The 14,989-nt window shown below is 34.9% G+C and overlaps 1 protein-coding gene across 5 annotated transcripts in view; it reads right to left on the bottom strand.

Annotated features, from left to right (window-relative positions):
- SelR (methionine sulfoxide reductase SelR) overlaps positions 1–14,989 on the bottom strand; it is a 44,801-nt gene that overhangs the window by 16,716 nt on the left and 13,096 nt on the right. Inside the window, exon 4 of one of the 5 annotated variants that reach the window (XM_067789917.1) lies at positions 2,509–2,831. The exons of 2 other annotated variants lie outside the window; for them this stretch is intronic. In XM_067789917.1, coding sequence (XP_067646018.1) covers positions 2,599–2,831 — 233 coding nt within the window. In that variant the 3' untranslated portion in view covers positions 2,509–2,598. Of the gene's footprint in view, positions 1–2,508; positions 2,832–14,989 lie in introns of those variants that run through there. 2 more of the 5 variants (XM_067789926.1, XM_067789945.1) reach the window with 2 other exon arrangements.

Genomic DNA, 14,989 nt, shown 5'->3' with positions numbered 1-14,989 from the left:
ATACTTTTCGATATGATTTTAAAGAAGCTAAATCGAAATCCGCATAGGTAATTTTTTTATTAGATCAGAGCTTCAAATTTTTGAGTGGAGAGATGAATGAGAATTTTGAAGAGAAAAATACTTTAGTGTGTTCTTTTTGTATTCAAGAGGTTGCCCGTGGTTTCGAAATCTCCCAAAGAGTTATTTCGTGTTCATTTCATTGGTTTCGGAATTCTCCCAAAGAGTCATTTCGTGTTCGTTCCATTGGTTATTGGGCTTAGGGATACTCTCGCCAAAGGTCGTGCATTGGCTTTGCGAGATGGTAGTCAAGCAGATACTCATCGATGTGGTGCTGGTACGATGGAATGTACTGAACATCCGGGCGTTGAACAGGCTCTCCGACACATCACTCGGGCACTTTATCACAGCCAAAACATACACAACATTTTCATTTCCTCAGAAGAGGGATGGAGTGAGGTGGGGGGCAGTAGTGGTCAAAGTTGGCGGAGAGATTTTCTTTCAGGAGCCCGATGTAAGTCGTAGGTTCAAGCTACCCGATCACTATTGTGTCTTCCAAAAGGATACTAATTTAGAACTACTTGGAAAGGTAAGCGGCTGTGAGCTCGACGATCGATAGTGGTCTGCGGTGGCCTGTATTATTTTAAAATTATCCCGAATGGTTACATTTAACCATGAAAGCGGACTATGGGAAACTCATAGTTTCACTGGCCACCTGGAGTTTGCTCCTACAGAGATGGGCATTGAGGTCGCAAAGCAAATGCTGTGCAGCGACTTCCTTCCATAGAGTAGAGGGACTGCCGAAGTCATTGGGTTTAGTAAATCCCAATCAATTAGGTGATTGAGGTTCTGGCGGCTCACTACCCAATGGTTCCATGTGGAAAACCCTTTCCGCTGCAGCTGCATTCGGTTGGATGAGGTGGAGTAGACGTGTAGCTTCATCCTTTACCGCATTTTTTCTTCTTCTTTATTAAGCGTTTAACCGATTAAACGGTATTCGCCGTCCTTTTATGAGCTACCTGCCGCCAATTGGGAGCACCAAGCGAACTCGATCGTTTTTCAATTGGTTCTTCCTGCTGAGTTGGGACCATAACTGTGCAAAAGTATATCCTTCTCTGCTTTAAGATAACTGACGCCACTTGAGAGCACCAACAGAGAAAAGGTCTACCTTTACCTGCTTTTCCCAACTGATCGATCGGGTATATATAAGAATACTTTCTAACCCGAAACAGCACCTTTAAACCTCATTCACAACGTAGACATCACGAATAGGATCATAAATATTCCCGAAAGCGTTTCTATCTAAAACATACATTCCGTTCCATCTTCTTTCCAAACCGTTCACTATTTAGAGCTATACATAAGGACAGATATGATAGAAGACATAACTTTTTGTTCGCCGGAGGGAACTTTACTCCGCTCAGTCCAAAGTATCTACCACGTGTTGGTAGATTCATAGATTTCTCAGCTGGCATTATGCTGGTTCCTAAGAAGAAGACGTACCGAATATCAAATTTATATCTGCACAGAGATAGGTTGGTTGGTTGGTTGGTTGGAGTGGCGAGTCCCAATTGACTCCAATTATGGCTCCGTTTTGATGCCAGAAACTCGTGAGTTAACCAATGAAAGGGTGTTGTAAGAAGACTAATAAACATTTTCAAGTGCCTCAGGGAAACCCGTCCCCCTATATCCATCCTGTGGAGTTTATACATTTGAGAAGCTCTCCCGGCCCAACATCCTTGAATTCTGGGAGGCTTTCTAAAAAGGACATTCCAAGAAACTTTATTCACAGACACAGACACACAGAGATAGGAGTTTCACAAGCCTTCACTGAATCACTATTTGGTTTCGAAGCTGGTGGTGTTGCTAAAAGTAACTTTGCAAAGCCTTATAAGCCTCTGTTGTCATTGTCCGATAAGGACACTCTCCAAAGCTTTTGGGAATGTTATCGATGTTGATGGTCATTTGCTGTTATAGATCTGGTACGTTACGGTAACAAGCACCATTAAGGTACTACCCCGACCTCCTCGGGAACGATTTAATATGACCACATTGAACCCTCTAGAGAACACTGCCAGAGCCGCGCCATCAGACGTTGTCAGCGTCTATGCTTCTGCGCCATATAATAGGATGGATGCAATAAGTGACTTCTAGAGCATGATTTTCGTTTACGGATCACTTAGTTATAGTGTTAAATGCCATTTTTTATTCATTTCGGCAGGAAATGCTTTTTTACTGTTTTTGTGTTTTTAGATCGAGCGACTTTGGCTTGAAAAGAACACACTTATAATAGCAAAGTATCTCGAATCCCACACCAAATGGAAAAAACTTAACAGCGAATTCAACTCAAGACATCAAAATAGTTAAGAAAAGTGCAACAATTAAACTTTTTTCAATCTTTGTCAGCCTGCGCTATTCTATTATTGTTATTACACTTTACAAGCTGCCCCTTCCTTCAATACTACTCTCCTTACCGCTTGCTTATAAAATACAGCAGATTCAGCTAAACTGTTCTTTTACAAATTTTCATAATAAATATTGTTAGTATAATAAAATATTTTGCGAGTAACATTGAACAACAAATTTATGACACAGCAAAAACTATTTCTTTATATTTCTTTTTGCAGAGGAAGTAGTTGTTGTTGTTGCTGAGGAGCCAGAGGCATGATTGCTGTTGTTGCTTTTTAACGGTATAAAATCGATAGATGCTGAATTGATGCAGTAACGCAGGTGTTTCGGTGGCGGGCCGTCATCAAAAACATGTCCCATATGCGCTGAACATTTGGAGCAACGCACTTCAGTACGCACCATGCCTAACATTTTCGAAATTACTACTATATTTTATTAACACATTCAATTTTTTTGTCGTGGTTTGATAAGTGTTTTTAAAAACAAATGTATATACATATGTATGTGTGTATGTACATATATGTATTTTTTTTTTAATGTGTGCGTTTAGGCAGAAAGCGTAACGTGGTATAAACAATTGCACGAGTATGTATGTCATCGTATAGAAAATTATTATTAGATATTTAGTGGTTTGTTCAATTTTATAAATTTTAAAGTAGAGAATTACGAGTTTAATTTATTTAATTCAAAATTTTAATGGGTAAAATTTATAAAATAAATTTCAAATAATGTTACGTAATTAAGAAAACAGTTTGAGTATTATTGTAATTTTTTTTTTTTTTTTTTTCAATTAACAACACAAAGAATTGAGAGATATTGCGGCACGTTTAAAAGATGAAAGGAAAAGAAAACTTTAGTTAGGAAAAAATACCTTGTTGTAGTTTTAATAGAAACACGTAGAGTAAATTATTTACTATATACACAAAGGAACGAACTTACAAACGAGCTAAGAAATTGATAATTGATCAATGCAGGTATGACTTTTTAAAAAGACAGAACACAAAATTTAGATCGTCGTTTTTTTGCAACAGCGCTACAATGGTATTTTTTTGAAAGGTGGCTTCGTATAGTTCATGTTTGGGTGAGAGTGGTAAGATTCAACTCTAGTCAACTTTATCTGTAGCCCGTTTCTGTATCCTACGAATTATATCGCAAAATGCAACCCTGATTCATGGTTATCGCAATGTAGTGTTTCTGTATGAGTGGTGAGTATGTATTTTCGATATTTCTTGCGATATTCATATCACTACCCAATAAACATTTTTATCAATTCTCAGTTTGAGATACATTTGAGAATCAGTCCATTTCTCACATTTCAAACGTTAGTTTTCAAATGCATTTCAAATAGCCGTTGATAGCATTCTCAAACTAAAAGGCACATTTTTAATATAGAATTTTTCTTTATTTTCAAATTGAGAATTTTTGGATTCTCAACTTTTTCTCAAACGAGAACAAAGCGGAACGAAATGGAATCCACTGTTGTGCCACTTTCGGCAAGCAAATTTATTATTTGCCTCACTTCACTTTTAACTTGTTTAGATTTATGCATAATATAGTACAATATCACTTAATATTATTAAAATGTAGAAAAACCTCCTTATTTTTTCACTTTATGTCCAAATTCACTCAATAGAATCGCTTGTTTACATTTCCAGCTAAAGTATGAAAATTAGAGATCGACGAATTATCAATGGCACTATCGATAGCATTGATGTAAAATAAGCATGTTGTAATATGTTTTATTTCATTTTTGGGTTTCATGAACGCTTATTATGTACTTTAAAATTACACATTGGCGCAAAAAGTATTCACATTATTATTAAGGAAAATATTCCATGATATCGATGGTTTTCAACCAGAATGGAACGAAATCCAAGTATATTTCAAACCATTCTCAAGTTGAAGAACAACGTTTGAGAAAAAGTCGGAATAATATTTTGTTTCAAAGGATAAATAATGTTGAATATCAAACTGATAATCAATGTTTTTCTCAAACATTTGCGATTTTTTCCGAAGGTCATAATAGTATACATACGTTAAAAAGAAAATTAGTGAAGTTCGTTTGCTAGTATCTGATATGGATTTTTTATTTTCTATTTAATTCTTTATTTTATAGAAACAAACCAGAAGTGGAAAATTTTCAAAAAAATCAGAAGGTTAAACTGGTGGAAATTATGAAGGCCAATAAAAAAGTGGCAATGGGGACTTTTAACGGTCGCAATAGTGCCTCCCTGAGCCGCAGTGTATGGGAAGCCGTTGCTCTTGAGCTAAATGCGGTGGGGGGAGCACGATCATAAAATAACAATTTGTATGACTTAATTTTTGTTATTATACCCCTTCAAAAAACGCGAGTACTCTATAAATAATGTAAGGAATACTCCTTTGGGAGTATAGGACTGCTCCAAATCTAATCTGTATTCATACAAAATAGGAGAGGAGTAGGTGATCCCACTCTCGCTTTGTTTGTGAGTACTCCATGGAGTACATACGTGAGAGTACTTTCCAAAGTACTTTCTCTGTAGTACTCCATGAAGCACCCACAGAGGATCATATGCCAAAGTACTAAAGAGGAATTGTGTCGGAAAGAATTATCGAAGTGAATTTAATTTAAAGTGAAAGCAAATGAAGAGGGGCAATACAACTTTTATATTTTATACTACGAATATTCTCATGTTATTTAGCATTTGCGTGAATAAAGAAACTAATATAATACGCATACGCATACGTGAATAAAGAAACTAATATAATATGTATACATAAAACCAGTGCGCTGTTGCATTTTATCAGAGCTGCCAAAGTAAAATTTTATTATTAGTTATTTGCATGCAATATTTTACTTTTGGCAACTCTGTTCGATCGTCATCGTGTCGTGATCACTGTCGTTAAAAAACGAACAATGATCGGCTGATGGTGGTCCGCAAACGCATTGCAAAGGATTATTGTGAGAGTACTCCAACATGAAGAAAATGGAACACGTAATCCAACAATTCTTGCAGGGACCTTTTTCGCTATTGATGACAGATCCCATGTTCCATTTCGATTGTTCCATAGATATGATAAAAACTCACCACTATTATATCGCAAGGTGAATAGTGTGTGTTACAGACCTCGTGTTCCAATGGTAAATGAACCAGATACGGATAGAGATTTAACATGCAAATGCAAATACCAATGTGATCCATTCACATTGTTGTTGCATTTGCATGTTAAATCTCTATCCGTATCTGGTTCATGTACCATTGGAACACGATGAGAAACACTTTTCATATCGAAAGCGATACGAGCCTTGCGATAGCAAATCGCGTTATTATAACGAAAGGTTACAGAAACAGACTACCGGACTTTAAGCTTGCACTGAAAAACCGGGCATAGTACAGAGAGTTTAAAAACATAAAATACATGGAATGCGTGTGTTTATTTATATGTGTCGCCCTGCCGCAACGCTGTTATTTTTTAGTTTGCGTTTCTTTGCACATTCGTATGTACATTTCATTCGGTCGTTCACAATAGTGTCCTATTTTTGGTCGACTGTTGCTTAAGCGACTTCATCTGAAACCGGTTAGCCAACTCAACTAGCTTACTCTGTGTTGTTGCTTTGTATGCAATTTCCTAATCTACCTAGCGTTTTATTTCCACTAACTTGCAAAAAAAGCGTCTATAATTCTTAGATAAAGTTTTACAGTTGCATAGTTATCGTTTGAGTGAAAATGGTTTCCATTCACTGATCGTAAAACGTTATTAGGCTCACACTATATATATTTATAAAATCTAGTCAAACATTTTAAAATATGTAAATATTGCATTATACCAGACGTTTACGAAAATTTTGCAAAACGCTATTGAGCAAATGACAGGGACTTAACAGGTGATCGAGGCTGTTAACTATTGTGAACTTTTTTCTTCAAACATTCGCCAATTGTATGAATTCACAATGATAATTTTTTTCATATGTACATACTTTCGGTGTACTGCTGTTTTTAGTTCAAATTGAAGGAAAATTATATGCACAAAATTTTTTTCATTTCAAACGCTGGGTAATATTTAGGTAATTAATTTAGCAATACACTGTACAACAGTGTTAAGCGTCATTGTTTAGGGGACGAATAGTTAAAAATTTGGATGAAAGACTCAGACTTCTTAGAGCTCATCGTCTTTTTGCATTATTAGGTAATTTTTTTTTTTTTTTTGATTATGATTATTTGAAAAAAATAAATTAAAAGAAATAATTAATGCTAGGGATGTCCAGCATACCATTTCATATCAAACGAGTATTCTGCGGGTCTCCAATGTGCATTTAAAATAATCATAAATTATAGAAAATTACTTCATGAAAAACTTTTTATAACTACTTTCTTAAGCAGTTTTTCGAGACGTACTTATAATAAAATCGTGATCGTTGCATATTTTGTGATTGTACAAGCATACAAGGGAGTCATTTTCGAGTCTTTTTTTAATCTCGGAAACTGTCATTTGTTTAAGTTTTTTTTTTTTGGAAGGCTCATTTTAAAATCTTCTTTTAATACCGGCAATTATTGGTTTAGAAACTTTATCGAGAGAATTTATAATCAATTTGGGTATCTTCATATTTTGCTATTGTATTTCCGTTTGGGAGAAATCATAAGTACTCTTATGCATGCATATGATCCATCAAGCAGGAAAAGAAAGTGGCTCATATCTCTAAGGAGCGAAGATTTTAAGCTCACGATGGGCATACTAACTACTAACTGGACACTGCCTTCTGCTTATGAGTTAGGCCTCGTCAGTAACAGAGGATGTAGAAAGTGCGAGCTGCAGAAAAGAAACAGTTCAAATCAAAGCGCCAGCTATTAGGGGCGGCAAAGTTGCCAGATTTTGAGGCAGCAATTAAACTAGGTCCCAGAAAACTTCTAGTATTTGCCAAGCCGACGGAGGTATTCTATAACATAAGTACCGGCACCTGATTCGGCGTCTCCGTTTGGTCATCAAAGAAATTCTGGTAACACTATGGTGTGATGCCTTTATTGATCAACCTAACCTACGCTATTGTGCTCTCTCATGATGATTGTTTTCTTGACTCCTTTTTTATAGCCTGAATAAACGGACGGTTGGAAAATTGTGTTGAGTTAACTGTAATTATCTCCAATACGAATAGATTTACGGGGCGCCAAAGTGTTAGGATTATTATTGAACGTTCTTTAAAAAGTAATATAATTTTAATTGTTCGAATTTTATACTCTTATCGTGCTAAGACTCTCGCTAAAGTACTAAAACAGTAGCTGAGACGTGCTATACTGATCTACTACTTATCTACTGTTAAAATGATCCGCCCGATGGCACCTTTCAGAAGAACACCAAAGTTGTTTTCTGTTGCAATATTGCTGTTTTATAGTGTAATTTACGATAAATTTGTAAATATTCCACTTTTGCTCTAAAGTTTGTGACAGAATAAAAAAATAAACTACATATTTACGAAATACCATATAAACACACAAAAGATAATTCAGTAATGAAAAGGGTGTACAGAAAGTCATAGATAAAGTTTGATCTAAAATTCAAGCTTTTTTGATTTAGAAAATGGGTAGCTTCAGTCGGTTTGCGTACCGTTTCTACAAACGAAAACCTTTTCTTGTTCGAAGCGTTCTATTTCTTGATTAGAATAATTTAGAATTGTGTTTTAAGCCAAGACCATCGTGCACGACTTGGTTTTAATCTCTCATTTGAGAGTATACATAAGTGACAAGCCAGTTTCGGCATTGTGCCGTTTACAGTGCCATTTACGTTTTCATTTGATTTGAAAATAGAATAGTTCTAATTTTAAATATGTTAATTGGTTTAAATCATGATATAAAAAGGAAGATAGTTCCACTCCAAATTTTTTGACGTATTTGGGGATTTTTGAAGTTTCATAATGTTTGTTGTTTTGCTATAAGCGTTGTCATACCGTTACTGTTTAAGACGAAATTGTAGTTTTTCGGGACGGAAATTTCCTTCAGGATGAGAGAATAGAGTAAAACATGCAATTTTATTGAAAAATAGTGGTTAATGATTCATATCTTTATGGCAGATTCACCCCTAGACAGAAAAAAAAAAAAATACATGAAAAATTCCGTTGTTCTAGCATGCCTCTACAGTGGATATTTCTCAAGGCATGGTATTTAATTAGTTACGTTTGTAAAAGCCACATCTATGTCAATGCTAAAACGGCAAAGAATATGTATATGCGGGTCTTGCCCCAATGTGACCCATGGACAAACGAACTCTCATAACTAGTGGCTAACCTGCAGAGAAACGGCAATTTTCTCCCTCCTCAAGGGCTACGCTTGAATAATAAAATAAATAATGTGGACCTGTAGCGAATTTATGACCATTCAATTTCAAAAAATTGCGTTAAGTATGCTAAACTCTTTAAAAACTGCGGGGTTGGTTTATAAGGACCTCCTTTGGGCAATCGATTGAAAAACGTGTATGTTTGGTCAATATGTTCTGAGCAAACGTACGGACACTTGAGAAGGCTATATTCCCTTTCTTTGTATACTTCGATCCATGTTTTTTCCACCAAAGCAATTTTCGGGAGCTCTAAAAAGTTATTAAAAACCTTCTTTTCTAGGCTGATATTTCGTATTAAATTATTTCCAACGCATGAGGCTCATTTTTTTTTTTTCTTTTTTATTTAAAATTACTATGAAAGTAATTAGTCATATCCGTTAATATGAAATCCATCAAAATTATAAAAATGCGTAACATTTTTCAATCTGGTAGCTTGTTTTTGGTGAAATTGTCATTGTCCCCGCAAAATTCAAGTAGCTAACGTCACACTAAATGGAACTGCCTCCATTTTTTGCATCATGGTTTAAACCATGATAAAAACACTTACAAGGTATAACCGTTCTCTCTTCTGGTCGGCCATGATTTATTTTGTGAAGTTTTTAAAAATCATTTAATCATGGTTTAAACAACTGGCTAACAAAAAACACCAAACCCTCATAGCCTAGGATGTGTTTCTTTACCAGCTGAAATGTTATTCATGACTTTCTCATCACCCTCTATGTATGTTAATTATTTTAAAATTTTAATTAGAAGAACTACAATAACATTAAGTACTTATTGTTTTCTTTCTGAAATTTCTACAAATATTTCAAACACATAACAAAAAACATAGCAAATAAATATGCAATAAATTAATATTCGAATGCAGAAAAATATAGCAACAATTAATTAAAGATGCCCAATGGTTTTAGCTCGAAGTAAAATACCATAGATTCATCACATGATGCAATAAAACCAGAGAGGTGAAGTCAGTAGTACAACAAGAAATATTTGAAGGCCCTCGTACACCCCGAAGTAGATGTAAGAGGAAAAGGGGGAAGATTTACGGAAGGTAAACTAGAAAATGCAAAAGAATCAGAAATAAGAGAGGAAGAAGAGGGTCAGGGGAGAAGAAGAGGGTAGAGGCAAAAGGATATATAGAGAAAGACAGAATAACATTTGTCAGGTTTGATCATACGGCTGGAGGTATTTCATGTTTGTCTAAACCACGGGACTCTAAAAATTACCTTTTGCATACCCATTCCATTGTGCTACCGAATGCAGACCTCTGGTCTAAGCGTTTCCAGGGTAAGCCATAACTGTTTAAAATAAAGTTCTAATAAGCCACAGATCTCTTTTTTGCTATCAGGTAAATCTATAAGCTCTGCCGCTATAATTTTTTCACCATCCACCTCTATCTGCACAATGAGCCTGCCTCTTAACGCTTTGTTTACATAGATAAATGTTGGTTGTGGGAAACGTATACAGTCAATCCTGAGTTTTCGTATAACAAGCCGCTTCTGAAGGTGCAGCTTCTGAAGGTGCAAATTGGACTCTTACTCTTACTACCGGTTTCGCCCCCACTCAACAAACGCTCACTCGCCAGTGGGTGTTTTTCGGTTGGGGTTAGGGACGCATCACGAGCGCAAAAATCGCAATTTTCAGAAAACGGGAAAAACTGACTGCCTCCCCAAATGCGCCAATGCAATTTTCTTTACGAAGCCTTTTCTCGCTGATTAATGGAGGTATTAATAAATCGAGTATACAGTTCGTTATATATATTGAATTGCGAACCCCGGTGGTATTCATAACTTCAAAATTTCAGATATTTCAGTTAGCTCCATATTGATCTAGGTGTACGATATGTTACTAACCCCCACCTAAATACCTCCTATAAAAGCTTGAAAAGATAAAATTTTACATAATGCCGGCAGCCGTGGTGTGGTGGTAGTGTGCTCCGCCTACCACACCGAAGATCCTGGGTTCAAGACCCTTACGAAGCAACATTAAAAATTTAGAAACAAGTTTTTTCAATTCCAAAAAAAAATTTCTAAGCGGGGTCGCCTCCCGGCAGTGATTTGGCAAACACTCCGGAGTGTTTCTGTCATGAAAAGCTTCTCAGTGAAAACTCTGCCTTGCAGATGCCGTTCGAAGTCGGCATAAAAAAAATTTAAAGAAGCACCAGATTAATTAGAAGGGAAGCTCGGCCTAAAATCTCTTCGGACGTTATCGCTCCTTGTATTTATTTACTTAAATAAGAAAAAGGCATCCCAAGCCTACATTTTTACCTTTTTAATTTGAATAAATCATAAAAGTAATAGGAATGATCCAGTTTCAAACTTCGAAGCTAATGGGCGCTTTCAGCAAACACAACTGTTCATCAGTCGTCGAGTGATCACTTTCTGAACGCACCGTCGTACATAGAGCTATTTGAGCAATCTGGGCGGCCGAAAATCAATTTTTCAAAACGCAGCAAATAAAAAAAAATTATTTTTACTAGGCCAGTACTCTAGCGTATTAGAATCAATAATTATTTATTTTCATAATTCAAATGCGTGGTGTGGACATCCACTCAAAGTTGGACCATTCGTGCGTATCTTGCGGCAGTTTTTCACGTTCTTAGAGTATACACATTTTCAATTAATATTTTTGCGGGTTTCAGTGAAGTTTATAAAAAAGAAGCCATGGCTTCTTATGAAACAGGTAAGTGTGTATAATACTTATGTATTTTAAGATTTATATAGTCCTTAACGCCTTCATAATATAATTTTTAAAAAGTGATGTATTGGGGCAACATTTTTTTTTCCAAAAGGTTTTTGTTTTAGTGACCCGCTTTGCCCCGCATTGATTCCAATTTTTTTAGAAAGTCTGTGTTTTGTTAAATAGTTAAATAGTGGAAAGATTGGTCCCGCTTATTCCCGCTTTTTGAAAAGAATTGGTAATTTTGAGCGTTGCACAGTGGTGCCATCTCCATAGGGCAAGCAATAAAAAATAGTAAACGTACTCCAATTTTGTTGAAATTCGGCGCGTGATCTTGTTGTAGCATAAAAAGAATATATATGCAATATGATGATGATTGGTACCGTGCCACGCCCCCTACTCTTGTGGGCGGGTATATTAAAAGATGTCTGATTTTTATGAAACTCAGTTTGGACGTTAATCTCACGTTTAGAAACGCAATTGTAAAATTTGATCTTGTTTGGTGAATCAATGTGCCGATACCGAATCCTAGATCTATTTGTCTAATGTACCCCAAAAACTGCAATCGATGACTAACATTTTTCTTTGTATGTTCTGTATATAGCTGTATTAAGATTTTTTAATTAAGGTTTCACTGGTCGAGTAATCACCCGTAATGAATTATTCAACCACATGAAAGAATCAGATGCGGAAAGTTTTAACGAGAAATTAAACAGTTTCGGACCTTATTCAAAAAAACATACCATTGAAACTCGAAAGAGACATACGTCGTTTGAAAGCCAAGATGATGACCTGCCTGACATACCCTCTGATGATGAGCCCTAAAAAATGATAACTAACCATGCGACTGGACTTCTGTTACAAATAACAGTGTATCGGATTGGGATACGAGTTTTAGCTTTAGTATTGATTATTTACAAGTCTGGTAATACCGCACACGTAAGCCATGTATAGAAATTCACTATTTTTCCGCAGGCTTAAATTTTTTTGATAATTACTTAATAAATTTTGTTAGAATTCTCGATGCCAGGCATATAAAAATAAATGCCAAAAATCAGCGAAACGTGCGATCTGCTTGTAAGTTGTATATTATTATACTAGAATGAATTATTATACTAGAATGTCCGTAGACTTTTTGGAGCCACTGTATATATAATAAAACAAAATAAAATAAAAAGTTAAATATAACTGAAATCACGATGAGTAACACAATTAAACAATTTAAAGCAAAAAACAATGATTTTTTAAGAAACTTTGCTGTCCGTAGACCTTTTGGACCACTGTATATATAATAAAATAAAATAAATAGTTAAATATAACTGAAGTCGCCATAATTAACATAATAAAACAATTTAAAGCAAAAAACAATGATTTTTAAGAAACTTTGCTGTCCGTAGACTTTTTTGGGCCACTGTATATTTAATAAAATAAATAAATAGTTAAATATAACTGAAGTCGCCATGAATAACATAATTAAATAATTTAAAGCAAAAAACAATGATTTTTAAGAAACTTTGCTGTCCGTATACCTTTTGGACCACTGTATATATAATAAAATAAAATAAATAGTTAAATATAACTGAAGTCACCATGAATAACATAATTAAACAATTTAAAGAAAAAAACAATGATTTTTAAGAAACGTTGTTGGCCGTAGACTTTTTTGGACCACGGTATATAATAAAATAAAATAAATAGTTAAATATAACTGAAATCACCATGAGTAACATAACTAAACTATGTATTTAAAGCCAAAAAATAATTTTGGCCGCCTAGATTGCTCAAATGCCTCTATGTGCATCGGGTATTTTTGACCCACTCAACGGTTGAAATTTTACGTCAAATTACTGAGCAGACATTTTTTCGCCTCATTTACTCAACGTGTTTATTTGGCTGTCTGGCAGTTCTTTGACATTTTAAAGTTTTGGTTATGACCATGATTCAATCACAAGAGGTTTTCGAGACAAATTTTTTGACAATTGCGGCCATTTTGCTCCCAAATCGAATTAACATCCGTTAACTGTGTTGTTTCTTTGCGAATTTTCGAAAAATATTAGTAGTAGAAATAGGAAGCAATCAGTTTATAAATACCCGATAAGTACTTATCTGCATAATTCCTTATAACATTTTTTTTTTTATTTTATAGTGAATTTATTAACTATGCCTCGATCCATTAGTATGGCTGAACATTGAACAGTAATTATGAAAAGTATTTTATGAAAAGTGAGGACACCAAGAAATCGTGCACTTTCGTAAACCTATGAATATACGAAACCTAACCCAATTCAAAATTCATCGTTCAACGTCAAAACCTCGAATATTAAATTCACGATTCACGTAAAAATGTCATTAGTATATAATGGAGATGCCATAACGAAATGTACTCATTGGTCATGTTGACTTATTCAGGTAAAAGTCTAGAACAGGAGTCTACTGCTGTTACGCGTTCAAAAATATCAAAAATATCGAGAGAGGTGACCTCGACAACAATAATCCGAAGGCGGAAAATATCTCTGTCCGGAGATATTTGCAGTTGAAGGTGGCAATTTTCAAAATTCATGTGATTGTTGTAATGTTTTTGTGCACTGAAAAAGATTTTCTGTACAAAGGGATTTTGCACGCATTTAATTTTGATTCGTCTCCATTTAAGAATTTGGGGAATTATTGGTTTATTATATTTGGAATATTTTGTATATACTTATTTGATATATTCGGATCTCATGAGGTAGTATCAAATGAACGTATTCCAAATAATATTGTAAATTAACGGTTTATCCGGAACGCTTCCATGAATAGTTAACGGAAAAGAGTTTTCCGAAATTTCAGAATAAAAAGGTGAATACTCGCTACACAGGACCGCACAAAAGCTTAACTCTTCTGTCAAAGTCAAGGTAGGAATATAAAGTTCTAAGACAATAAGCCATTTTCTTTTATTTTTGTTTTTGTCAGTTCATTGCGGCTACTGAGTAGCATATTACCCCATGTCGGCCGCCTATTCAAAATCGTGCTATCTCAAAATATTTTTCAGAAATTTTCCAATTCTGGATTGGTCACAAAGCCGCCCCATATTAGAGTTAGATTGAAGAACGCTTCATCTCAGAATGCTTTTCATTAACACCCTCTTATGACAAAATGCATTGAACTTATGCTTATATAGGGAGTTTTTGAACAAATTTTGAGATAGTGCATTTTTTAATAAAATTCTAACGTACGGCATTCTTCAAACAATTTCTGAAAGAATGACTAAACCAACATAACTTTATCAATTCACGAAATATTTAGTAGAAAATAAATTATTTTCCCAAAAACCTTTGGCATTTACAAATTTATTATCACTACTAATATACTACCAAAGATACTTTTCTACTACAATTTTCACTGAAGGGGATTGAATTATTCCCCGTTTTCCTTACCCTACAAGAATACTGACTATCATATGACTATCATCTGATTGTCAGCAATGTCAACCTAACGATCAGCGCCTCATACAAACTTTCTATCACAAACTTAAAGGGACTTGCGCAAATGTGATGTAAACAACTATGTACGTTTGAGTTTTTGTCTCTTTCTTCCACACCAACATGGCCTACTGATTAAG

This window comes from Eurosta solidaginis, chromosome 1 (assembly GCF_040869045.1).
Source record: "Eurosta solidaginis isolate ZX-2024a chromosome 1, ASM4086904v1, whole genome shotgun sequence".
In the NCBI taxonomy this organism is placed as follows: Eukaryota; Metazoa; Arthropoda; class Insecta; order Diptera; family Tephritidae; genus Eurosta; species Eurosta solidaginis.
This window is presented reverse-complemented; position numbering and strand designations above follow the sequence as displayed.